Genomic DNA, 26,274 nt, shown 5'->3' with positions numbered 1-26,274 from the left:
CAGTGAATGTGACTGGGAGGGGCGGACGGAGCAGCCTGGGGTCTCACATCCTCTCTGCCGAGGCGCACTGCCCCCCCCTACCCCCTTTACTTCAGAGACCTCCGGACCCTAAATCTACCCCATGTGGCTTTTTCACACAACAGGAAGCGGCAAAGCGGAGTGAAGTCGAGGGGGGGGGGGACACCGAATCTTGCAGCGTGGTGGCCGTTTCTGTTTCTCCCTCTCTCTTTTTTTATTTTGGCCCAGGAAAACCAGGAAAATTGCTTGGTGTGGCTGCATCGGAGAGAAGGCTGGGGAGGAGGTGAAACTACGGGATATGACGACCGAGACAGACAAGATTACAGGTAGGCTGGATTAAACACTTTGCTTCTGCTGGTCAATTAATCTCAATTATTGCGCACGCACGTCCGCTGCGTCCGTGGCGCGCTCCCCACGTGCACCCGACTGAGATTTCCCTTAAAATATTGTTGGATTGGGTCGTAATTTAATCTACAATAATGCCCCCCCCCTCCCTCCCTCCAACACCTCAGCTGCAGAGGAGGGAGGCTTTCCAAGGGCAGCCGCAGTGTTCGGGACCTCGCCTCCCGGCCTCTTTTACGCAACACGCTCCGGTAAAACATGGCGAAATGAGAAGTTGGACACTCAAAGGGTGTGTTGGGGTTTGTTTTTTTGAGGGGGGGGGGGTGTTTTTTTGCCCATTCCGGTCCTCCATAACGGTGCAGAGCTAGGTCACATGGTCCGTCCCACCGAGAGTCAATGCAGCAAAAAAAAGTGCACCGTGTCCTCAGGTAACGCAGCTGCACCTCCCGGGCGGACGGAGCCAGAGGCGGGCGGTGACCCCTCCAAATCACCCACCGGACCTGGATTGGTTCCCGGAGCATGTTTTGTCTCTCCTGGATGGTGAAATAAGTTCACTGCGGGTCGGTCTCTGCAGGTACACGTGCAAAACTCCATTTGAATTTCTGCTATTTAATGTTATCCTGTTGGTGCGACGCAAGAATTCGTGCGCAATTTGGATAAACTGGTGCAAATACACCTTCTGCGTAATTCGGCTTTCACTCGACGCAACCACGCAGGTTTAATTCGAACTTTCTTAGGGATGATTCCCATCGTGGAGGGCGCCATTTAAAGTCCTCATCATGCGTGGTTTTTTTTTTTTAACTTCACGCGTGGATCGTGTGGAAAGATTCTGCGCGTCTGTTTCGACTTTAATGATGAAAACTAAAAGAAATTGAATTAGTTTGGTTGGAAGTTCTTTCCCCCACTGTAGATACTGGGACTCACCCCCCCTCCCACAGGAGGGCGTGGGAGGGGGGGGCAGTGTTTGAGTTATGCAATGCAGCTGATGGAGACTGCACCCTGATGTCCTGCAGGGATGGGGACTCCAGTCCCCCAAAACCAGAGGTTTCCAATCATCCATCAGTCGCTTTAATTTAATTTACTTAAACATTCAGACGACAAAAAGCACCGAAAGTTCAGCGGATCGTTTGTGGCACAAAAAGTTTCACCAAAAGGTGTCGATTAATATTCCCAACAACCTCACGGTGTTAAAGGAAGCGAGTCGTGGATCCGTCCTGTTATCTGGACCAGATCCCAAAACTGGTGGGGTCCTTAGTGGTCCCCCCCCGCCCCACCCTTCCACCCAGTTTCATGTTTGTTTATCTATCATTGGTAAAGAAGGCCTCGTGTGGCAGTGTGTGTGTGTGTGTGTGTGTGTGTGTGTGTCATCCTGCTAACAAAGGAATCCAGGTGGTGTAAACATGGAGATGATGAAGCTGCATCATCATCAACCCCCCCCCCCATCTAGATTAAATCACCCAGAACCACTTTTGATTGGACTTTTAGTGAAGAAAGTGAAGAAGCGATGCAGAATCCCAACTTTTATGACATCATTCAGTTGCTTCATCCTCCTCCTTTTGGAACAGTTTGAAGGCACCTGATTGGTGGATTAAAGAAGAGGAAGAATTAACTTTATTGGCACCAACAACTGTTAATCCTTGAAGAACCGTTTCCTCGTGATATCTGTCCACCAGCTCAAATTTTTCCAACTCAGACATGAGCGGTTTCCACGTTCGCTTTACGACCGAACATTATAGGAACGTCAGAGTGAGACATCTCTGCACTCAAAACGTCTTTGTCTCTCTGCTGACTGCAGTCAAACTGCACCGTCATGCTCTGGATGCCTGTGACTAAGCAGAATATTTCAATCTGGGATGCTCCTGATGCCGTCGGCCCCCTGGAGGTGGTCTCATTCCGCTCCCGGTCCATCTCTGTGAAAGGCGTGGCGCTGGGCCGAGACGGCTTCATTTACCCCGAGTCATCCTCCGATTATCGACGTTTCTGGTCCTCGTGGCGGCTGCAGCGAACCGCAGGACAGGAAGTCATCGCGGCCAATCAGCAGTCAGAGCATCACCCAGCTGATGGTGAAGACACTGAAGAGCATTCCATTGATTTCCCTAGCCAATGCAGTTTTCTCGGTGGTAGTTCCACGCCTCAACTTGTGTTCCTCATCAGTTTTTTTTAATCTTGTAATCTAGTTGTAGTCTTATTTTAAACAGAACCGAGATTATTTTTAATCCAGGTTTAATGCAAAGTGTTGAAATTGGAGTCTTTTATAGAATATCGGGCTATTATTAAAGATTCACTAAGTATAGCGGAGAACAAACAATTAAAACATCAGATTGATCTGATCATTATCTGATCAACTAGACTCAGATTTGATGATGTCAATTTAAGGATCATGTTCTGATTGGCTGATTTATTTAAGACCACGCCCAGCTATCCGGAGGAACCGTCTGCTGGACAATTCTGTCAGGAGGAGAGCAGCTGCGATCGATGACATAAGGTGTTTGTATCTTGATTTTGAATCTGTGTAATGATGTCATGATGATGGTGATGATGTCATAAAAGAGCCATTTATGATTGGGTCTTGCTAAAATGATAGCCTGAGGCCGTTCTGAATGGACTCGTGTGTGGTGGTGGTGGTGGTGGTGGGGGGGGGGGGCGGAAGTCGTGCTCTGATGTTTTAGCGCTCATAAAGACCCTCCTTTGTTCATTTTTAAACGGAATAAAAGAACGTTTGACGTCTGCTGGAGCGTCTCTTTCTAAATAATCACATTATTTATTGTCCGTGTCATGAAGAGGTCGATGAGGACCCCCCCCCGGACATTTCTGGTTGGTTGTCTTCTTCATTGGGTTAGCTGCTAGAAGCTGCTAGCTGCTTTTTAATTGATCCAGATTATAGATTTCAAGTCAATTTTCAATGACTATGGAGGAGAAACAAAATCTTTTATTTTCAAGTGTTTCAAACTCTTTTTTTATTCTAATTTCTATAAATACAGTCTTCCTCTTGCTTTGGGCGTGTCCTGTTAGCGGTCTCCACAATATGTCATTCTTTTCCAAAGTCTGCTTGACTTGGTTGATTAAAAAAATGTTGGGTTTTTTTCATAATTTAGGAGATTTGGGCTTTTTCTTAAAAAGCCAAACAGATTAAAATTATTTATTTTAAATGGAGAAAATCTGTTTATCGTACGAGTTCAGTTACGGAACGGATTCAACTCGTAACTCACGGTACTGCTGTGTTTAGAAGGTTCTTTATTTCCATCCCTGTGTTCTTGGCTCATGAAGGTTCTTCCTGATGTTGTCGACACCTGATTGAAGTGTTGGGGGTGTCAGACGGGGGTGTAGCAGCTTTAACACCCCAGCTGTGCTGGCTTTAAGTTGGACAGAGCTAACGGCAAGCTGCTGATGAGCACGAGTCTAGATACTTAGTGCTACTTTTTGGTGTTTTGGTTCGACTATTTCTGATAAAAGCCTCAAAACACCGCTGGACTCACAGCTAACGCTATCAAGGTAACGTTGTTCAGTCAAACAAAGAAGAATTTGGTATATAAATGCTTTTCTAATGCCGGGTTAAAAGAGTAAAATCTCATTTTAAATGTGAAATAAGTGAAAAGGAGGTAATGGTAACTTGTAGTAAATTAACCGTACGTCCTGAAAATCCACAGCAGACTATTTTCTCTGCTTTTATGTAAAAAAAACAAAACACAAAAAAAACAATTTGGCTTCAGGGACCAGAACAAAACACAGAAGGATGAAATAAGTGTCCCACTCCCAGGATGATGTCATGGCTCGGATGGTTGTAGGGGAAATGGGAGTCGGAGGCCAGTTGGAGCATTGTGTCTGACATGAGCCATGTGGAGGAGTGGATGGGGGGAGGGTCTGCTCACCCACCATCAGAGAGGGAGGGGGGAAATACGCGCATTTGGAAAAGAAAAACATTAGAAGGAAGTCTGTCGAGTGACGAAATTCTAAAATATTCTCCTGCAGATGAGTGGATGACTTGTACTCTTATAGTCTTTTACTGTATTCATGCAAAACTTTATCTCAAACAACCATGGGTTACAATGCAGGTTTCTGATTCTGGAGCTCCACAAAAACATCTGCATGGAACCTGAAGACAGTCCAGAACATACAGCTGTAATGTGATGTGGTCTCAATAAAATGATAGGTCTTTTTGTTGCTCTAGGAGATCACCAGCAGTCGCGCAAACCAAATGTTAGCCGAACGTTTGTAGTTTCGTCTTTGACGTTGGTAAATTATGTTACTCAGATCCTGGAGAGGAAACATCCAATCACCATCGAGGTTTATAAGGTCAAGGGTCTCCGAAAACAAGACTAACAAGTTTGCTTTGGGTCATTTTGCAGTCTTTTGTTCGAATTGTGGCTGCACTGCCCCCTGATGTTTTCTGACGGTACTGCATTATTTCAATCTTGTCCGTTTCTGTTGGCATTCGTAAAACATGCAAAAATATCGACTGAATTGATCCCTGTGATTCCGAATGTGTTTCGATATTTGTCCCCATCAATCAGAAATTGTTTGAAATATTTATGTCGTGATAAACAAAACATTAGCGGCGCTGAAAATCTGTTTAACGTTTCTGTCTGGAGAGTTTGAACATCTGTGCGTCCAGTACTGCAAAGCTGAGAACACGTCTTCACTGTTAAATAATTCACAAGCTTTTTAAATATTCAGATGACTTCAGAAAAGCAAGACAGCTGAAAGGAAGAAAAAAAAACCCCTGAACATGTAAATAATTAGATGTGTGAGTTTTTGTAGATCAACACAGATAATGGAGTGTTGTTTTGGATGTCAACACAACACAGATCTATTTTTTGACTCTTCAGGGTGAAGGGAATTGTCTTCGGTAATGAGATAAAGTTTGAGCACGGATTTTTCTATTTTAGTTTGCAGGCAGGCAGGAAGGAAAACCATTGTTCGGAGTTTTAGATTGTTCTTAGAGCGTGACCTGCCTGTCAGACTTCTCTGTTCGTGATGGTCTGAAGAGTTTGTCGACTTTCAAAGTCAATTTAATTGATGGAAGGAAATTCAAGATTTGATAGCTTGGCAGGCAGCCGTGAATCAAATCAGTTAACTGTTAGCGTTGTGATGAGATGCATGATGGGTGATTATTACCTTCAGGGATCACTTAGCCCATTTCTCACTGACAAAAGGCCTCCATTTCTGGAATAGTCTTGGTTTGCCTTCTTCAACCACCTCCTTAGGTCTCATCAGAGATTTTCTCTGGATTCCGGTCAGATGATTGTGACGACCTCTAGAACAATCCAGAACTTCTTTAGGAGCCGGTATTTGGTGGACTCTGAGGTCCGCTTGGGATCTTTTGGAACATTTGAGACATGTTTTCCAGGATCTCCTGATCCTTGATGGAATCTGTTGGACCTTCTACAGGGTGCAGGTTTCCAGTGGACCAGGAAGCGAGGCACCAAGCACCGATCCCCCCACCACGTACCACCCAGAGACCCCGAAAGATCCACTTTGGCTCCAGCATTATCTGATTTATGTGGTTCTAAGCTGGTGTTTTTGGGTTAACAGTGGTGAACGTCTTGGTTATCGGACATGGAGCAGTAAATGTGTCCCCAATGAGTTCTGATATTCAGTGGTTGAATCACTGAGACTTCTGGGTATACTGGAGGGGTATAGCAGGGTGATTCAGGGGCTTCATACACCGTAGCAACATAGCATACAACATAGCATGAAGATTAGCGTTCTGGAAGCTATTAGCTTTATTCTAAAAATGCAGGCATTCGCCCTTGAGAACTCATATCGCCATGCGTGTGTGTCGCGGTCTGCGTTTGCTCTCGATGTGCGTAAGTTTGTGTAGTGGTTGCAGCTGTTGTCAGGCTGTTTCTCTGCACTTTGTCTGGGCTTACGGCCAAGTGGATGCAGTCAACCAGGGAGAGAGGAGTTGGGGGAGTTGGGGTAGCCACTCTCTCAGCATGGCATGAATGAATAGGACCTCAGAGAGGAACAAGAAGCAGCACATTCTCTACCCGAGCTCATTTTGCATTGCCCTCCTGAATGCGGCTCTTTGATAGTCTATTTTTTTTGTGTTTGCTCTTCTCAGTTTGCTGCAGTGAATTTAATGAGGCTCCTCTAATTATTGTAGGTACCAGTTGGTGCCTTGCTTTGTGTTTCATCACAGTCTAAGACACGACTGTCTTTTGAAACAAACAGCTATTGTCCCCCGGGTCTCCCGAGACTCTTTCTTTATTAGCGAGTTTATTAGGAAGAGATATTTTAGCTAGAAACACTGTACACATTGAGTGATAGCATTCGTACGCTTGGGGCAACGTTGACGTCAACTTCAGTTCGTATTTGCATGATGGGCGGGCAAGCCATGAAGGAGAAGTCAAGCGAATACAGTAGACAAGTCTTCAATGAGCTGAAGAGTCTCCTTTTGGACGTTGAAAGCCTTGAGGTCTTAACTGAAAGTTCTCAGATCCTTAAAAAAAAGGTGTTAGGACTCCACAGAACCTGTTTTCAGTGGTCTAATTGATTGTAGTGGATCGTTTTACGTGAGCCCTCGGGATTCTGGGTCATGTTTATCCAGGGGAGTAGATGGAATGCGAGGCCAACAGGAAGTCACCGCTCCCACTAAGAGAAAATAAGTCTTCACATCCTTTTCAGCTGCACGGTTGCAATGTCAACATGAGTGTGGCGGTCTTTTAAGGAGAACTAAAAACAAGTTTAAATTGACCATCAATCTTGTTCACTGATTGGAGCACGCTAGAGCCAGTTTGTAGAAGTCTACATAACATTTTCGTTGATCTATTGTGTCAAGCAGCGCCAACTTACAACGTGCTTACTATATTGGGTGTTGTGTTGATGGATTTCCACTGCATCATGGGATTTTCAGGCAATGAAACCAAAAGTTGGAGGTATAGACGTAACAGAATGAGGGAAACGGATTTAAACTTTCGTAATCTGAAATAAATTTTGCAGTTGAGCTTAACCGTGTGAAACTAGGCTATCAAAAAAACTTAAAAAAAAACCCCTCACTTGTCAGCAGACTGAAGGATTATCCACATCAAGTGATCATTTTGTTTTTTGTAATTTGATATGGTAACGGTTGGGAATTAATATTCAAGATTGTAAGATTCATTTTTGGGAAAGGGGTTTCCATGGCGAGGCAGGCTTGATGGAGACTATCCACAGGTGGTCTGTAATTCTTCACAATAATTGCCTGGCAAAGTGTATTATGGGTCTTCAGACCACTCATCAACTCGGTGGGGGTGAACTAGACAAAACGGTGACCGATGCAGAAAAAATAGGATGGATAACAGGGTGTCCCGTTGTGACACAATTCTGCTAAACACTTACAATACGTCGAGGGAGTATTATTATCGTGTGCATTCAAAGAACACTTTCCGTGAAGGCTTTTAAGCCCGACACACACAAATGGAAAGACAATCTCCCACTCAATTCGACTGGATGCACAGCAGACATTTTGACTCGTCACAGCAGGAAAACACCTGATGGAGTTAATCATAGTAGAGATGGCTCAATTCCATTAAGTGTAACCGTAAGCCAACTTGCTAATAAAGCAGGATGTTCTCCAAGTTAATGCAGGGAGGCTTTTTTTTCCAGGCTGCGACAACGTCAAAATATCATTTGAATGTCATTGGGCTTTAATGGCGTTTTCTTTTGCTTGAATGGAGCAGGTGTTTTCAGTTTGCACCGGGAAAAACCAGTTCTGAGGTTCTTTTCGTCTGTCGAGTTCATAGTTGTTGCACCAGAGATTTTCCAACCAGCACCTGACAGTAGTGGATATTAAAAGGTCTTGACAGCCAATTCGATCAAGCAGAAAAAAGATTCACTGATGCGTTCAACAATGGTTCATTTCCAAGAAGTGCTTTTTTTGCTGTGTTTTATTTCAGCAGGAGTTTAATTTGGATTTTCCCTGGTGTGCTGGAAAATAACAACATTTGAATCAAATGAGTTTTGAATTGATGATCGGTCCGAAACGATTCTTCCCTATGCGAACAGATAAGAACTAGAACTAACCGGTCCGAGCTAATACAATCCCATACTTGATCATCAGAATACATCCAGGCCTGGTGTAATATGGCATCTATGTAAGGAAAATTATCTTCTTTTACAGATCCAATGGCTGATCCTTCTCCAGCGAAGAGTTTAGGTGACCCTGGGATCACCCCGCTGTCTCCTTCACACATCCAGGTGATTGTTTGAGGAAATGTCATCCGCTGTTAGTGTCTAATGATGCAGTTGAAACTGGGCGGGACTTCTATATACATTTATCCCTCCTTACTCACGTTTAATATATTCTAGGACCACCCGCGAAAATAGAAATCGCGGGATAGAGCGACAAATGTAAACATTTGTGAACCCTCCCCATACTAATATCAAACCACCTTATATCTGTATTACCTTTTCTCACACTCCTATAGACTGTTTAATTGTTTAATTGGACTTTAATTGTTTTTTAAAGTCCGCTAATGAAGCCGTGCATCTTGATTACTGTAATACTGTAATGGATTACTGTAGTACAACCGTTTGCTGTACTGAAACAAGATAGTGTAAAAATAAAACTATCATCTGCATAGAGTCAAACTTGGACTACATTTTTGTGCACCAAGAAGCTTAAGATCTGCATTTATTTGTCAACCGCCACAAATTTGCATAACAATTTTTAAGAATCTTTTCATTATCACAAATCACTACTTGCAATATCACCATACAGCCATTTTTGATAGAAGCAAAAATATGATGGTGTTTTCTCTTGATTTAGCAGAATGACACAGACCAGGTCCCATCAGGGCCGTCCTTCGTTGTGGTGGTGGCCATTGACTTTGGCACCACATCCAGCGGTTACGCCTACGCCTTCGCCAAGGAGCCAGAGTGCATTCATACTATGAGGTAGGCCAGTACTGCATTATATACCTCATACAACACCAGGACAGTCGCTATTGGTGCTAGATTGTATCCTGGGGTCTCTAACGCTGTTCAAAACACTGTCAAACGCTCCTGAATTTCAGTTCCACTCCGGGTTATTTTTGCAAACAAGACAGTCCAACGTTGTTGTTGTTTTTTTTGTTATAAGTAAATTTGTTTGTTAAACTTTAGTAAAATTAAGGTTGTGAGTGCCTGAGACCTCATGGGAAGTAGTGAAAGGAGCTGGACTCCCATGACCTCAGGTCGGCTCTGCACCACAGGAGTTCACTTCAGCCTCTGCAGACCGTCCAGTGTGTAACTCATCGCATTCTTGGAATTGCTATCCAGGAACATGAAAGCCCCCCCCCGTTCAGACATGGATGGTATCCTCCATTCTCAGTGATCCGAGATCCGATCAGGCGGACCGCTCTCAGAGGAGATCCAGGCCTCGTGTGGCCACGTTCTTAATTTATTACAAAAGCCACGAGGCTCTGACCCCCAGTCCTGTTTCCATTTTAAGATTGAAAAACATGAATAAAAATATCTTCAAACATCCAACATCCTCAGCAGCCCCCCCCCCCCCACACACACACAGGTCCTTAACTCTCAACCATTGAAAACTGAATCAGTTAGTTCTGCTGGATTTGCAGTAAAAACAGCTCCAGATCCTCTTGATTGTTTGGTTTGGGGGAGACCATCCTCCGCCGAGATCCTTACCCAAACAAAGGGGGTCAGTTCTGAGCTCCTAGAGAAGAGGGGGGGGGGTGTCAGACATTCCTCTGCCGGCAGACCCAACATTAACATTCATCAGCTATCTTGTCTTTGTGATTGCCAGCTGATTGCTGGCGTACCCCCCCCCCCCAACTGCCCCATAACAAAATACATCCACTAATGATCCACCAGCCAATCCAGGACAAGTCATGTGAGGCCAGATCCCACCAATACATATTCATTTATAGATACTCCTTCTGATGTAGAGGAATTCTTTTCTACTTTCTTTAACTCTAATTTTCAAATTTTCCTAAATTACCAAAAAAAAAAATACCTGAAGTGATTTTCATGAAACTCAGTAAAAGGCACTAAAAAAAGGTTTTTAAAAGAGTTTAAACACATTTGACTCCCGGTGGTCAAATGTGTTTAAAGTCTTTTTAAATGTAGTTTCATGCCTGCTTTCAAATGCCTTTTTTTTTTTAAATGGCGCTATATGAATAAGCTTTATATGAAGAATACATATGGTTAATGCTTCCACTTAACACAGAATTACTACCTTAATGTTCCTGGTAAAATAAAACATCTTCAGTATAAGAAAAACAAGAAACCGTGTCCAAACCGTTTACTGATTCTGTTTGTAAGAACCATATCATTACTGTTAGCATTCCCATTAGCATCAGTCAGACTTGATCCAAATTCAAACTTAATCAAACTTAAGCCTGAACTCATACCAGACAAAATGTAAAACTCTTTAACAAACGTTTTTATTTGATTTGGATTTGCCCGGTGCCTTCTATTTCAACGTTAAAAAGTGACAGAGAGCTTACTGCTGAAGCATAAATACTAAAGGGACATCTGGAGGATAACATTGTTAACAGAGGACAGTGAACGCAACACGGACGCAACAGAATCCACCAGAGAGACATCCCTCCAGCCTCCTGGTTCTTAAAAGCTTGTTCTCCTGATCGCCCAAATTATTCCTCTTCACATCAGATGCTCTTAGCGAGACCGACCCCTCCCCCTCTGATTCACCCCTCCCAGGGAAGATCACGCTAATAGCTGACCTGCATTTGTCCAAAAATACAGCGGCAGCTCAATTAGCCTGGAGGCTAATGGCTTTTTATGACCAAAGTTTTTTTAACTGTGAATGTCAGGAAATGCACCGATGTCTGACTTCTCCCCCTCGCAGACGCTGGGAGGGCGGAGACCCCGGCGTGTCCAATCAGAAGACTCCAACCACCATCCTGCTGACGCCAGACAGGAAGTTCCACAGTTTCGGCTACGCGGCGCGCGACTTCTACCACGACCTGGACCCCAGCGAGTCCAAACATTGGCTGTACCTGGAGAAATTCAAAATGAAGCTCCACACCACCGCAGTAAGAACGCGTCGCACCTGAACGCATCACCAAAGAACCCAGGAAGATCCCGTCAGACGGGATCTTTTGACTTCCTGTCCTTTTCCCCTCTCTGCCATCAGAACCTGTCCATCGACACCGACCTCCACGCGGCCAATGGGAAGCGAGTGAAAGCTCTGGATATTTTTGCATACGCATTGGCCTTCTTTAAAGAGCAAGCGCTAAAGGTAACGCTGGCTTAAGTCAGACTTAATTCACACGTTCAATCCACTTCCATCCCCCACAATCCGATTGCCTTCAGCTCACTTTTATTCACCGCAAACGGAAACCTTATGTCTGGAAACGAGATTAAACGTTTTTTTTTTTAAAACCTTAAGTAAAGATTAGCTCAGACTTAAACTAGTAGCATTACTGTCTGCATAACCGCATAATTTTACTGATTTTCCACAAAAAAAAAACATCTGTTATGAGTTCGGATCCAGGAATTTTTCTGGGGGAAATAATTCATAAATGACGTTATAAAATAAAGTCACACATTTTTCTGCTGTTGGAATCCATGATTGTGTGTCAGGTGGTGCTGATCCACTTAATGCTACATGTGCTATCCGCTAACAGACGGGTTCAAACAGGGTTTGGAGATGTTTCCACACGTGAACGTCATTTATTTTATAATTCCAGCTCAGCTGGATTTAAAAAAAAAAAAAAAAGGCTCACATCTGTGACCTTGGCGGAGCCATTCTAGTGTAAACATGGCGTTGAAACACCTAATCAAACACGAGCAGGTGACGCTTTGTGATGTGTGATCCATTGTGGGGGTGGGGTGGTGGGGGCCCTGTTATCCTCTGCTCACGCTAACCCTTCTAGCTCGTTGTTTTGCCTTTTCCTGCCGCAGGAGCTGAGCGATCAGACGGGCGGCGAGTTCGACAACAACGACGTGAGATGGGTGATCACTGTTCCGGCCATCTGGAAGATGCCTGCCAAGCAGTTCATGAGGGAAGCGGCCTATAAGGTTCGATCGGCAGGGCTGGAACACAGAAAAAATAAAACACTGTCCTGAACAGAGGATGTGCTGAAATCCAAATCTAAGAGTAATAATGGGCTGCTGCAGCGCCGCGCAGACACGCCGCAGTCAGGCGTTACTGCTGATTACTGCAATACCTCTGGGTATTGACTCATATGTGGGACGGTTGGACCCGTGTCTGCCTTTTGTGTTTTTTCTGAGCTGTAATTGTGGTGAATTCCTGCGATGAATTGTCATTAATCAATAATCAGGATGATTGCCCAGGCTTCTGTTAGTCGGGGATGATGGTGTGAAGGGATTAAGCTGGATTAAACTGGTCAGAACCGGTCGAACTGATGCGTGTCACAATACAGAGATTACAGTTTATCCCTATGCCGCAAGTAAGTGAATGCTATTTATTAACTGTGCATTATGTGATGAATTGATAAACCCCCCCTAGTGGTTGGAGGTTTAATTACAACACGAAGGAATCTATTCAATATTAAATGGGATTTTAATTATTTTCATTATATTATCTTAGTGGTTTTGTTTTATTGAATTATCAGTGCTTTAATTGCACCCATGATCATCACTCACTCATCGTCCCGCCCACAGGACCATTTGATTGGCTGCTTAATAAACGTGGAAGCCTATCAGCAGTGAGGAAGAGGATACTACCCTACTTTTGCAGTAAAAATCCCAATCCTATAATCTGCATGGTTGATGCCCAGATTCCCAAATTAATCCGACCCAGAGAACTCTGGGTAAATAAAGTCAAGTAAATCTCAGGTTTTTATCTTTTTCCAGGGTAAAGGTTGATGCTTTAAAAACGGGACACGCCCTAATGAGTTTCCGCCGTGTGCTAAGCTAACCGTGTCCCGCTAGCTTCGTGATCGTTTCGTTGGCATCGTAATCGACACGTCTTTGATGCATCATGTTAGCGTGGCTAACACAGGCAGCGGTCTTTATTTGGAATCAAGTTTTCAGTAAAAATGTTAGCTCTCCTTTCCCTCTTTGGTTTTTTTATTCCCTCATCCCCGTCTGCCGTCTGTTTGCTGCTGAGAAGGTCAGTGGGTTCAGGATTCCTGGACCGGTTCCCTGTTTCCCTGATGTTCTCATCCCTCTGTCCTGATCACATCCTTCATAAAGGAAGGGAATGAGGGGGGGGGGTGAACGTCGATGAGGGTTGGGATAGAAAAGAAAAAAAAAAGCCAAGCTTTCCTCTGTTGGGATGGAAGGACGAGCTGACAGCCAGAGGATGTGAGCTTATCGGAGGGAAGAAGAGAGAGGAGGGAAGGCTGGGCGTTGGCAGTGACTCAGAATCATGCAGTGCGGATGTGACGCGATCTGATTGGCTGCTGAGCGGAGAGAGGGAGGGAGCAGCGGCTGTGCTGTAAACCGCTGTTCTTTCTCCTGTGATCACGCCATCCTTTGGTTCTCCTGAGACCGTGACGCAACGCTTTTCTCATTTGATCCGACGCCAGAAGCAAAGCACAGTTTATCCCCTGGTTCTGCTCTCAGGAATCAGAACTTAAAGGTTCTGGAATCCGGTGATGTCATATCGACTCACTGCATTCCAACCTGTGAGATTATTAAATTTAATCTGCAGAAATTATCACAAATAAAGAGTTTGTTCATCACGATGGTGATGAAACAATGAGGGGCCAACCAGCTGGGCGGAGCCGGGCGTGGCTCAAAATAAAATCACCCAATCAGAACATGTTCCATGTTGTTAGCGGATAGCATCTGATGGACGCCTTCACAACTAACCAGGAAGTGTGTTTCTCCCCCTTCTCTGCAGGCGTCCATGGTGTCCCGTGACACCCCGGAGCAGCTGATCATCGCTCTGGAGCCCGAGGCGGCGTCCATCTACTGCCGTAAGCTCCGCCTCCACCAGATGGTGGACCTGTGCACGCCGGCCACCCAGAACGGCTTCAGCCCCACCGACAACGTGGGGAGCGGAATGACGCAAGGTACGTCCCGTCGCCGTGACAACATCGTCTTCACGGCCTCTTGATTGATTGGATTCTGCTGAACGTTTCTGGTTCTGACTTTTATCACTGATCTTTTTTTTTTCCCTCCATAGTTTCTCCTGGTCATGGTAAAAACGCTTTCTATTGAAGTTTAACAGGAATGCATGAGCGTTCAAATCCACGTTATTTTTTTATTTTTTTTACTCCTGTCCCACCTTCACTTTTCTCCCTATTTGGCTTTTTTTTTTTAAAATTCCTGCAATGTTTGCACATCTTGAATTAAAAATAAACCGATTGGCGCTGAGAGATCATATAACCCCGCCCACATCTAGGGTCAAATCAGGACAGGAAGTAAATAAAGCGCTTCAGATCAGGTCTTCCTATTATTTAATATTCCTGTCTGAGGTGTGATTCCACATCTACTAACATCATGATGGCTTTAGACGCTGTCCACAACACTTTTCCACGCTGCTGTTTCCTTTTCACGTTCCCACAGTGAGCGTTCCAACGCCAACATCCTCTCTTTAAAAAGTCGTGAAGCCTTCCATTGAATCATACATTTATCAGCGACCGTCTCGGATCATACGACGTTATTAACAGTCAGTCGCTCGTCCTTCCTTCTCTGGATTGTTTCCTCTGAGCAGAAGGAAATGCCTCTCTGACATTTACTGCTTCCTGCCATTAGCTGGTCGGAGTCAGGTCACATGACCTCCCTGTAGCGCAGGTTAAAGAGCCCGTCGTAGGTTATCCAAATGGACGCGTTTGGAAAATGTTCCGTAGTCGGATCAGCCTGAGCAGAAACGTTTAGCTGCTTTCCTCAAACCGGTTGTGTTGTGTTTCCTCAAACCGGTTGTGTTGCATGTTTGTGTTTCCTGATGCTTTACTTTAAGTTGATAAATTTTAAGAAAAAGTCTGTTTAAGCTCTCAGTTCTCCAGGTCATGGTTCTCCAAAGCTGTTTAAATCAATCCACTGGACTTTAAGAACGTTTCTTGAAGACGTTTCGCCTCTCATCCAAGAGGCTTCTTCAGTTGTCGTTGTTCTTCAGCACCACAAGTCCAGTGGATTGACTTAAACAGCTTTGTGAAATCAGAAGAGTGTTTATTTATGTTCAGATGGTATCTTTTTATTATTAGTATTATTTTTTAAAATTTATTTATTATTATTTATTTATTTATTTATTTATTTTGGGGGGGAAATCACAAGATTGTTTATTTATGTTCAGATGTTATCTTAATGGTTCTACACTGCACGCTGACGCATGATTGGTCGCCCTGTTGTGAGCGTTAGCTCCGGATCTTTATTCTAGTCCTTGCTCCTATAACAATATGTTTGTTGTTCAGCGGTTTTAAAATGCAGGGTTTTAGTTTTTTTTATATTTTTATTTTGCCGAAACACATCTCCGCCTGCCGCTTGCCTCTCACAGCACACAGCTTCACCCAGCAGGGCTTCACGCCTTCATCGCTCTCACCAGAACGTTCTCTCTCTATCAACAACCAGCTAAGGATCATGTCCGGCGCAACCGGCAGAGCCGCACCTTTTTGGTGGAAAATGTCGTAGGGGAGCTTTGGTCGGAGCTGGAAGAAGGTAGAGTCTTTCCCTGCTTTTACTAATCTGTGACCGATTATAGCATGTTAGCATGTTTCGGGAGCTCAAAATTTTGGTTTTCATTGTGAGAAAATGGTTTTGTTTGTCCCAACTTTAGTTCCCTTTATCTTTAGCTTACAGGATCCCTGCATGAATGTGCTAAACTTCCTACCACTGCTGGTTGACATAATTAAGCTACAGTTCAAAATAACTTTATTTGTACGGTAACAACGCATTCGGTTAGGATTTTGCTGATGATGGAGGTGAATTAGGCGGGAAGAGGTAAAACAGCAACGTTTACTTTGACGTTTTCCTCTACCGTGAGAGATTTTTAGTAAGCAGGTTCGACAAAGTCTGACTTTTTTAATCCTGACATTTTAGAGGAGGCGTTAATCCTGACTTGTGTGAATCTCTAAAATCTCTCATTTGCCAGTTCAGGTAAAGATAATCTCAATCTAGCAGAGCCACAAACAGAGAGCTAATAAAGCAGACGATGATTTCATTTGGTTTGAGGACTCGCTGGGATCGTCGATATCGACTCAGCTGTTTCCTGACGGAGGCAGGTGGCAGCGGCGGAGAGGAAAACGTAACACCAGATTACTTGTAATAGATTACACATGGTCTGATTTCTCCGTTCTTAAGCCATTTAGATAAATTCTGCAGATGTTATCCATAAAAGTCTGTCTCACCTGTAAGGTAAATGACAGTTCTTAGCTAATTCAGCGCCTCCAGATTCATTTTGACCTATAGGTGTGAAATCCCCCCGTTACGCTGATCTCATCAGGTGCATTTGTTTCGCTGTCCTCTCCACGCAGGCGACCGTTACGTGGTGGTGGACTGCGGCGGAGGGACGGTCGACCTGACGGTCCACCAGATCCGTCTTCCAGAGGGACATCTGAAGGAGCTCTACAAGGCCTCAGGTAAGTGATTATAAACCCCCCTGTCGTGTCCGTTTGGTGTCGCTGAGGCTGTATCACATGACTAACGCCCCCCCCTCCTCCCAGGCGGCCCCTATGGCTCCCTGGGTATCGACTACGAGTTCGAGAAGCTGCTGTGTAAGATCTTCGGTCAGGATTTCATCGACCAGTTTAAGATCAAGAGGCCTGCCGCCTGGGTGGACCTGATGATCGCCTTCGAGTCTCGGAAGAGGGCGGCGGCCCCCGACAGGACCAACCCCCTCAACATCAACCTGCCGTTCTCCTTCATCGACTACTACAAGAAGTTCCGGGGCCACAGCGTGGAGCACGCCCTGCGCAAAAGCAAGTGAGTGCATCCGAAAACGACTCCGACTGAACCTCAGGGACACGATGGAGTCGAGATGTTATAGACTCTAAAGAGGATCATTATTAAGATACATTATTATTAGACATTATTAGACATTATTAGACATTATTAAGATACTGTTTGATACCGATAAGCTTTCATCGGCTCCTGTGACGCCTAAAGCACTTTGTCTGACCACCAATCACACGCGTGGGATCGGACGAGACGGAGAGTATGGATTCTTTCGTGAATTATGATTGGACGGGCAGAGATGCAGTCGCCCATTCAGTCTGTAACCCCCACCCTCTCTCCTGTCTCCCCCCACCACCACCATCCAGTGTGGATTTCGTTAAATGGTCGTCTCAGGGGATGCTGAGGATGAGTCCAGACGCCATGAATTCCCTCTTCAAGCCCACCATCGATCACATCATCCAGCATCTGTGTAAGAGAGACCTCATCCCGTGTGCTTCACACACACACACACACACACACACACACACACACACACACACACGCTCCTCCCCCCTCAGAGAGGAGCCAGCCAGCTGCTGGGTTTATTAGCAGGGGTGTAGCCCACTTTTTTCAGGTTACTTAAGGTCATCCTGCTGGGCCGCCGGCTCGGTTCAGTCAAACAGAACATCTGAAATATTTGTTCAATAAAAACCCACGGCTTTCGTCATCGCTGCTCCGACCCAGAGGGCAGATATTGAGCTGAAAAACTGTGATTTGCATCAAACTTCAATGGGACTTCAGGAATGGGAACACGATGTGCTGGTTCTTCTGTTCTGACGAATGTTCTGTATGGACGCAAGTTTCTAGGTGACCTCATGGAGACGGAATCCAAAAGCATGCCGCCGTATAAATAGGAATGTAACCTGTGTGTGTGTGTGTGGGGGGGGGTGTTTCTAAAACCAGTCCTTTACATTTTTCATAGCTTCCTTAACCGGGGGGGAAGTAGGTCGCATTACTTGAGCATGGACGGTTCTGACTGGTTTGTGACTTGTTTGTTTGCCCCTTAATAGGCAAACTAAGAGCAAACGACAAACAACAGGGTTCATATTTGCGAAGAAATGTCTGAGAGAAAGTGAGCGGAGCATAGTGGACCCGCCCCCTCTGTGACATCACGTTCTGTCTCCCTCCTCCAGCCGAGCTGTTCGAGAAGCCGGAGGTGAGCGACATTAAGTTCCTGTTCTTAGTGGGAGGTTTCGCCGAGTCGCCGCTGCTTCAGCAGGCCGTCCAGAACATGCTCCAGGGCCGCAGCCGCATCATCATCCCCCACGACGTGGGCCTGACCATCCTGAAGGGCGCCGTGCTGTTCGGCCTGGACCCCAGCATCATCAAAGTCCGCCGCTCGCCCCTGACGTACGGCGTGGGCGTCCTCAACCGCTTCGTGGAGGGCAAACACCCGGCGGACAAGCTGCTGGTGAAGGACGGCACCCGCTGGTGCACCGACGTCTTCGACACCTTCATCGCCGCCGATCAATCGGTGGCGCTGGGGGAGATGGTGAAGCGGAGCTACACGCCGGCCAAGCCGTCGCAGCAGGTCATCGTGATCCACGTCTACTGCTCCGAGAAGGAGAGCGCCGGGTTCATCAGCGAATCCGGCGTCAAGAAGTGCGGGACGCTTCGCTTGGATGTGAGCGGAACGGAAAGCGCTGCGCCTCGCCGCGAGATCCAGACGCTCATGCAGTTCGGCGACACGGAGATCCGGGCCATGGCGGTGGACGTGGCCACCGGACGCACCGTCAAAGCGAGCATCGACTTTCTAAGCCATTAAGAAGGGAATGATAGAGCTTATTTAGCGTAGCTGAAATCAATGGAAACATGCAGTTTACACACACACACACACACACACACACACACACACACACACACACACACACACACACACACACACATTTAACTCCACATCAAACCCAGGCTGACTTTTTGCTGTAGAATCGTGTTCAGGAGGAAACGAGTCCCTCAGATGGTTCCTGAAGTTAGACGCGATCATGAGTTCTAAGATCTGCTCTAACTTATTGCTCAGAGGGTTTAAAGATGTCGATGGTTGATTATTTTTTTTTTTAGCTTCATAAACCCCCCAAAACCACAAAATATCAGCCGATCTATCAGGTTGAACACAGTAATAACGTTAAAAACGCGCCATTGTTTGTTTGCTGAGGTAGTTTGAGTCATATGGAAGTAATAATCTGTGTTTCATCGTACGTTAACTTGAAATCATCACCATTTTAATCAGGAGGGAGACGAGACCAAAAACACCAAAAATTCTTCACTGTGATGTCGTTCCCATCCAAAAACTCCAGTCCATCATGATTCTGATGGGTCCTTGTTGCTTATAACCTGCTACAGGTTCCAATGGGGCGTCGTTCCATTGGATACATGGCGTAGATGTAGACTTATGAGATGTCATCACCCTGACAACCACTCTTCGGCATACTGTTAACATGGAAAGCTATTCTCGCAGATGTTCCCAGTCTTTGTGCCTTCATTATCGGGTGGGTCGGTATAAGAAGGGCGTAGTCGTTTGGGATCATTTGGATGAAAGTTTCACGTCCTTCTAAAACACGACCCAACCTTCCGTCGATCCTTCCCTGCTTCTTGATGTCCGGTGTCAGAATAGTGGAAAGGTTCCCTCACGATGGCCTTGAACCTTGAGTGTAAATGAAGGAAATGTTTCTCCTAACTGAACATTTACTTCCATCTGCAGTATTTTGACGTTAAACAGTCAGAATTTTGCTGATGATGGAGGTGAATTAGGCGGGAAGAGGTAAAACAGGAAAGTTACCGAATCTCTGCAATGAAGGATTTTTAGAAAGCAATTTCAACAAAGTCTGAATTTTTTAAGTCAGACTTAAAAAAGTCAGACTTTGGGAGAATTTCGGAGGAAATTCTCCCAGTCAGTTACTAATTTTTCGCAAATCTGAGTTCTGCATGTTTAAAGTCAGTTATTCAATCCGTTGCTCTAGTTTGGCTGAGGAGCTCCCATATGGTTCAGGCATTTGTATGTACCCCCTTACCCCCCAGGCAGAGGCAGGTACAAGAGCTACAGGAAACAGAAAACAACACCAACACTGCTGGTTCTGCATGATTTCCCAAAGCATTCCATTGATTTAGTTGAGTTTGAGTTGGGGTATTGTTAGTCTTCATTGGGTATCTGCGTTAGTTTGCTCAATACTAAAGTCATTGCCATTTATATGTAATTAGCATTCACCGTTGGCTTGTTTGTTTTAAGCATTAGCCCAACAAGCTCTGTACGGCTACGTGCTCAGAAGAGCTCCAACCTCCACAAGTCCACTCAGCATGCATGACCTGCCGCTCAAAAAAGCCTATTTACATCAGTTCAGTAGTTTTTGTGTTTTCAAATTTAAATTGTCTTGTTTTTGAGTAATCCTGCCGGCAAACAAACCGATCTAAGGTGGACATATAACCACCATAGCCGATTAGAGTCCAATTCATTCAGGTTCTTGTTACTTTGGTTAACCAGCCAAACGTTACAGCTCTACTAGTGGAGCACCAGATGACGTGTGGGGCTTTCCGGAGACTTAAATCATGCTCTACAAGCTTTTCAGTTGTCATTTTTTGAAATCTCATCTCCATTTTCTTGACTTATTAAGGAAAGTTTTGCAATTCTGTTCTGTTGTGAAGCTCCAGAAATGTTCCAGAAAGAAAATTCATCCGACGGGGGTGAAAAGATAAAGCCTAAAATTTTAACTTTCATGTCAACTGTTCCTTTAACAGTCTGCAGTTACATCTGGATCCAGGAATGTGAAATGCTGCAGGATAAATCTGGAAAACAAAACAGCCATAAATTGCGCTTAACCGTTGCCTTTATTTGTTAAAGCTTCTGATTTTTACATGTGGTCAAAATGCTGCTGCCCAATTAATTATTTTTAAGCCAGTTGTGACGATAATGTTTATTTCTGTAAATACAGTATTTAATATTGTACAGATTTTTAGTGTTTCAGCAGCTTTAGAGCCAGTTTGTGTGTGTGTGTGTGTGTGTGTGTGTGTGTGTGTGTGCATGCGTGTGTGTGTGTGGACATCTTTCAGCATTTGTTCATCCTCATTCCTGGCATGTGCAGTTTGGATTTCTATCATCATTCCGAGCGAGACATGTCTCCTGTTAGGTTTTGTTTTTGCTTTTTTTTACTTGAATACCTCTGTCCTTAAAAAAAAAACCCAACAACAACCTTGAATTGAAAGGCTAGCAGGATCGTCACGCTTCCATCTCACCTGCAGTACGAATTCTTGGAGGGTTTCATTTCATGCTCATTGAAGAAATAATGATTTACTGCGAAGAAGTTGCAAAAACAACAAAACAAGTTGTTACACGTTCAGCAATAATAAGCCAAGGAAAAAGAAACTACTTGAGTATTGTGGAAGGAATCAATCTTAAAATAGTGTTTAGTGTGATATAAAGTAATGAATTCACCCCATCAGACTGTTTTACTTCACCCTCTCAATGATACTCGGCTTCAGATTTCAGTAGTAGCGACTAAAGGCCTTTCCGGTATCTGCATGTTAGACGTGTTTCTTCGACATCCTCTTGAAATTGTTTGACTGGAAGGACCCAGTATGCTTCAGAGTAAATGTGTGTGCAATCAGTAGTGCATAACCAGTCAGCTAATTCTTTCACAAACCGACCAATGGGGGTGAAGGAAAAAAAAAATCTCGTCCGACTTTTGCGATACTGAGATTAGTGTCCGATGTGTTTCGAAGTTCGTTCTATGTGCTGACTAGTCTCATTTTTTTTCCACTGAAGTGACTTTTAAAAGTCTGAATGCAAAGATTTATCTGGAGTTCATTTAAAATTGTGTTAGATCTCATACCACTAGAGGGCAGTATTCAGTTTTCCGTGTCTTTTTCTGCAACAAACGTTGAAAGAAGTAAACATCGTAAACAAGGAAACAAAGGCCGTGAAATTCAATGGATTGACAAGAATTTGCTGACACAATATACAGAAATGTATCTGCTTAAAAGACTAATTTTAATAAAACTTATATACATAGTGTACGTGATATACTATAGCAAAAACACCACTATATAAGAATATCTGAGCAAAATTAATTTTCAAAAATAAGTTAATGTAAATATTCAACGTTACAAAACTGCGTTTTACATTTTGGGTTTTTTTTTTTTTTGCATTTTTTTAAACAAAATAATTGCCTATAAAATATAAAATAATGGTGCTTCCTGGGAAACAACTCAAATAAAACAGTCTTTTTTTGTGTTGCCTTTTTTTTTTTTTTGAGGATGATTTTTTTGAGTTCTGCTTGTGACGGTTGAGTTTGGCTCCGCTGGTGGAATCCGTGCCCCTGGTGGCCCAAAGTGTTTCGGAAGATCACCAAAACAGTTTTTAGACAATCAGATGTTTAGTTTGAAGCATACTGAGGTCATGGAGTTGCACTGGGGCCATTAAAATCTAAATTTTGTTATCGTGAATTCAGATGTGACCCAACCCTTCCTCACCCCTGCTTCAGCGTGACCTATCCAGTTAGACACCTCCAACACGACTCAACAAGACTCAGAATATGTCTTGAAGCTAGCAGATTAGCATGAAGCTGGTCCTCCTGTAAAGAGGTGACATATCAGAGTGATAACACGGGAATTAAACCTGGAGAGGCGATCATGATCAGAATCATGGGTATTGATCAGCAGCCCTCACAGATGTATACTTGGGTTGTCTTCGGTGCTTCCAGGATCTTGATTAGCCGGATTTTGAATACATTTTCTTAGATTATTTGTTTTAACTGTGAACCACGGCTCTTATTGCTTTTTGGTGTACAAAGTCGCACACGCTTACACTCTCTGCAATGCATGTTTGGCATGTGTGACATACGAATGACTAAACAGCAGCAGCAAACCGACACGGACTTTATAACGTCTGCTAACACAATTACGCCGATGACTATCGTGTTTTCTGGAATAGATTGCTCAGCCTTGTGTTGGGAGTGTAGAGGAGCTGTGCTGCTGCTTTCTGAGCTGGTGTGTTCGATGTTAATGCTCAAAACTGACGGCTTCTTCTAGCTATCGTAGAAGGACATCGCTGACTTTAGTGATTACTAACCTAATATCTGAATGGAAGGATTTAAGAACGCTGAGTGTTTTGTGTGTGCAGGATCCTGTCATGTAGCAGCTTTAAATTTAAAGCTAGGATAAAATTATACGCACTCAACGTGCAAAAGCGTTTCACTCAGTTGATACAGTATGTCAAACTTTTTGTCTTCTGAGGTCAAGTGGTTCCGATTTGAGGTAGCAGCGTAGCCAGCTTGCTTCTTAATCTGCTTAACACTATCAAAACATATACAATAGCTCACAAAATTTGACAGCTAAAATGAGCGAGCTTGTAGTTCAGATAATCTCAGTAACACACATACACTCCTTTAGTTCTTGACTGATGCAAAGCAGTTTTTTTTTTGTTATTTTCTATCTTAAATGTCTTGTTCTCTTGCAGTTTCCACACAGTAATGATTGTATTTTGATTAATTCCAGGTATTCACTGTCACCAATAAAATGTATGTGTATTTCAAATGATGCATTGCCTTGTTTTTCTGTTTTGATCACTTTCAAACTGGATGAGTGTTATAATCGAACGCTCGCTGACCCTTACAGTCACGCCCAAAGCCTGGATTTTATCGACTACTCTGGCCAGAACTCCAAATCCTCCTGACTTACTGTATATAGAACATTTCAAATGGAACAAGATTTAAATGAATTCCAAATTCCAATTGTTAACCCAACCTAAAAAAAAAAAAAAGAATCTTATATAACCTGACTGTAGCTGCTATTTAAAAAGTGAAACAGAATCACAGATGTGCATCTTCGTTTGGATCCAATCCAAAATTCAGCTCCATCTTTGGCACAAGCTCCGTCTTTCTACCACCACTGGTGTGAAGGGTAAAATATCCTGCAGTAATTACAGATTAAATTGTCAAATAGCTTCAAAAGTAATTATTAAAATTAAACAAAATTTACATATATAATGGTACATATAGTGTACCATTAAAATATTTTATATATATATATATATATATAATGTAGCCGCAAGAGGACACAAGCCAGTGTCTTATTGTGCCGGTCCCAAGCCCGGATAAATACAGAGGGTTGCGTCAGGAAGGGCATCCGGCGTAAAACTTTTGCCAAATCAAAGATGCGAATCAAACCTATGACTTCCATACCGGATCGGTCGAGGCCCGGGTTAACAACGACCGCCATCGGCGCTGTTGACCTACAGGGCGCCGGTGGAAATTGGATTACTGTTGGTCGAAGAAGGAGAGGAGGAAAGTGCGTTCGCTCGAAGAAAGAGAAGAGGAACACCAAGAGTATAGGACTGAGAGTAGGGACGTTGAATGTTAGAACTATGACAGGAAAAGGTAGAGAGTTGGTTGACATGATGCAGAGGAGGAAGGTAGACATACTGTGTGTCCAGGAGACCAGGTGGAAAGGTAGCAAGGCTAGAAGTTTAGGAGCAGGGTTTAAGTTGTTCTATCATGGTGTAGATGGGAAGAGAAATGGAGGAGGAGTTATCTTGAAGGAGGAGTTTGTTAGGAATGTCCTGGAGGTAAAAAGAGTGTCAGATAGAGTGATGAGTCTGAAGCTAGAAATAGAAGGTGTGATGTTCAATGTTGTTAGCGGGTATGCTCCACAGGTAGGATGTGAGATGGAGGAGAAGGAGAAATTCTGGTCGGACCTTGATGAAGTGATGCAGAGCATGCCTAGAAGTGAGAGAGTTGTCATTGGAGCAGACTTCAATGGACATGTTGGTACAGGAAACAGAGGTGATGAGGAGGTGATGGGCAGGTTTGGTATCCAGGAGAGGAACGCAGAAGGACAGATGGTAGTTGACTTTGCAAAAAGGATGGAAATGGCTGTAGTGAATACTTTCTTCCAGAAGAGGCAGGAACATAGAGTGACCTATAAGAGTGGCGGTAGGAGCACACAGGTAGACTACATCTTGTGTAGACGGTGTAACCTGAAAGAGATCAGTGACTGCAAAGTAGTGGTAGGTGAGAGTGTAGCCAAACAGCATAGGATGGTGGTGTGTAGGATGACTCTGGTGGTGAGGAAGATGAAGAGGGCAAAGGCAGAGCAGAAGACAAAATGGTGGAAGCTGAAAAAGGAAGAGGGTTGCATGACTTTTAGGAAGGAGTTAAGACAGACTCTGGGTGGTCAGGAGGTGCTTCCAGATGACTGGACAACTACAGCTAATGTGATCAGGGAGACAGGTAGGAGAGTACTTGGTGTGTCATCTGGAAGGAAAGTAGATAAGGAGACTTGGTGGTGGAATGAGGAGGTACAGGAGTGTATACAGAGAAAGAGGTTAGCCAAGAGGAAGTGGGACACTGAGAGGACTGAGGAGAGTAGACAGGAGTACAGGGAGATGCAGCGTAAGGTGAAGGTAGAGGTAGCAAAGGCCAAACAAGAAGCTTATGATGACTTGTATGCTAGGTTGGACAGTAAGGAGGGAGAGACTGATCTATACCGGTTGGCAAGACAGAGAGATAGAGATGGGAAGGACGTGCAGCAGGTTAGGGTGATTAAGGATAGGGATGGAAGTCTATTGACAGGTGCCAGTAGTGTGATGGGAAGATGGAAAGAGTACTTTGAAGAGTTGATGAACGTGGAAAATGAGAGGGAACAAAGACTAGAAGAGGTGACTGTTGTGGACCAGGATGTAGCAAAGATTAGTAAGGATGAAGTGAGGAGGGCATTGAAGAGGATGAAGAGTGGAAAGGCAGTCGGTCCTGATGATATACCTGTAGAGGTATGGAAGTGTCTAGGAGAGGTGGCGGTAGAGTTTCTGACTGGGTTGTTCAACAGGATTTTAGATAGTGAGAAGATGCCTGAGGAATGGAGGAGAAGTGTGCTGGTGCCCATTTTTAAGAACAAGGGAGATGTGCAGAGTTGTGGCAACTACAGAGGGATAAAGCTGATGAGCCATACAATGAAGTTATGGGAGAGAGTAGTGGAAGCTAGACTAAGGGCAGAAGTGAACATTTGTGAGCAGCAGTATGGTTTCATGCCAAAAAAGAGTACTACAGATGCAGTATTTGCTTTGAGGATGTTGATAGAGAAGTACAGAGAAGGCCAGAGGGAGCTGCATTGTGTTTTTGTAGATCTGGAGAAAGCTTA

At 44.2% G+C, this 26,274-nt stretch overlaps 1 protein-coding gene across 8 annotated transcripts; it reads left to right on the top strand.

The window, feature by feature from the left end:
- Window positions 1-23,676, top strand: hspa12a (heat shock protein 12A). 8 transcript variants are annotated; one of them, XM_068327443.1, is made up of 13 exons: window positions 1-344; window positions 8,462-8,538; window positions 9,113-9,237; window positions 11,153-11,339; window positions 11,441-11,545; window positions 12,211-12,327; window positions 14,120-14,291; window positions 14,405-14,419; window positions 15,790-15,876; window positions 16,692-16,796; window positions 16,881-17,139; window positions 17,478-17,581; window positions 18,285-23,676. In XM_068327443.1, exons 1-13 carry the CDS (start codon window positions 317-319, stop codon window positions 18,914-18,916), a joined length of 2,013 nt encoding a protein of 670 aa, XP_068183544.1. In that variant the 5' UTR covers window positions 1-316; the 3' UTR covers window positions 18,917-23,676. The 8 variants fall into 8 exon arrangements, with proteins under 8 accessions (XP_068183544.1, XP_068183543.1, XP_068183546.1 ...); XM_068327442.1 differs by having other exon boundaries at window positions 9,110-9,237; XM_068327447.1 differs by lacking the exon at window positions 1-344 and adding an exon at window positions 826-934.
- Window positions 23,677-26,274: the final 2,598 nt, after the last annotated feature.

Source organism: Antennarius striatus, chromosome 11, assembly GCF_040054535.1.
Source record: "Antennarius striatus isolate MH-2024 chromosome 11, ASM4005453v1, whole genome shotgun sequence".
In the NCBI taxonomy this organism is placed as follows: domain Eukaryota; kingdom Metazoa; phylum Chordata; class Actinopteri; order Lophiiformes; family Antennariidae; genus Antennarius; species Antennarius striatus.
The sequence above is the reverse complement of the archived record's forward strand: the minus strand, read 5'-3'. Positions and strand labels throughout refer to the sequence as shown.

Coding starts and splice junctions, on each gene's coding strand:
- hspa12a (XM_068327442.1), top strand. CDS start 317: ATGACGACCGAGACAGACAAGATTACAG. Junction 8,539..9,109: donor TGTCTCCTTCACACATCCAG/GTGATTGTTTGA, acceptor CTCTTGATTTAG/CAGAATGACACAGACCAGGT. Junction 9,238..11,152: donor GAGTGCATTCATACTATGAG/GTAGGCCAGTAC, acceptor TCCCCCTCGCAG/ACGCTGGGAGGGCGGAGACC.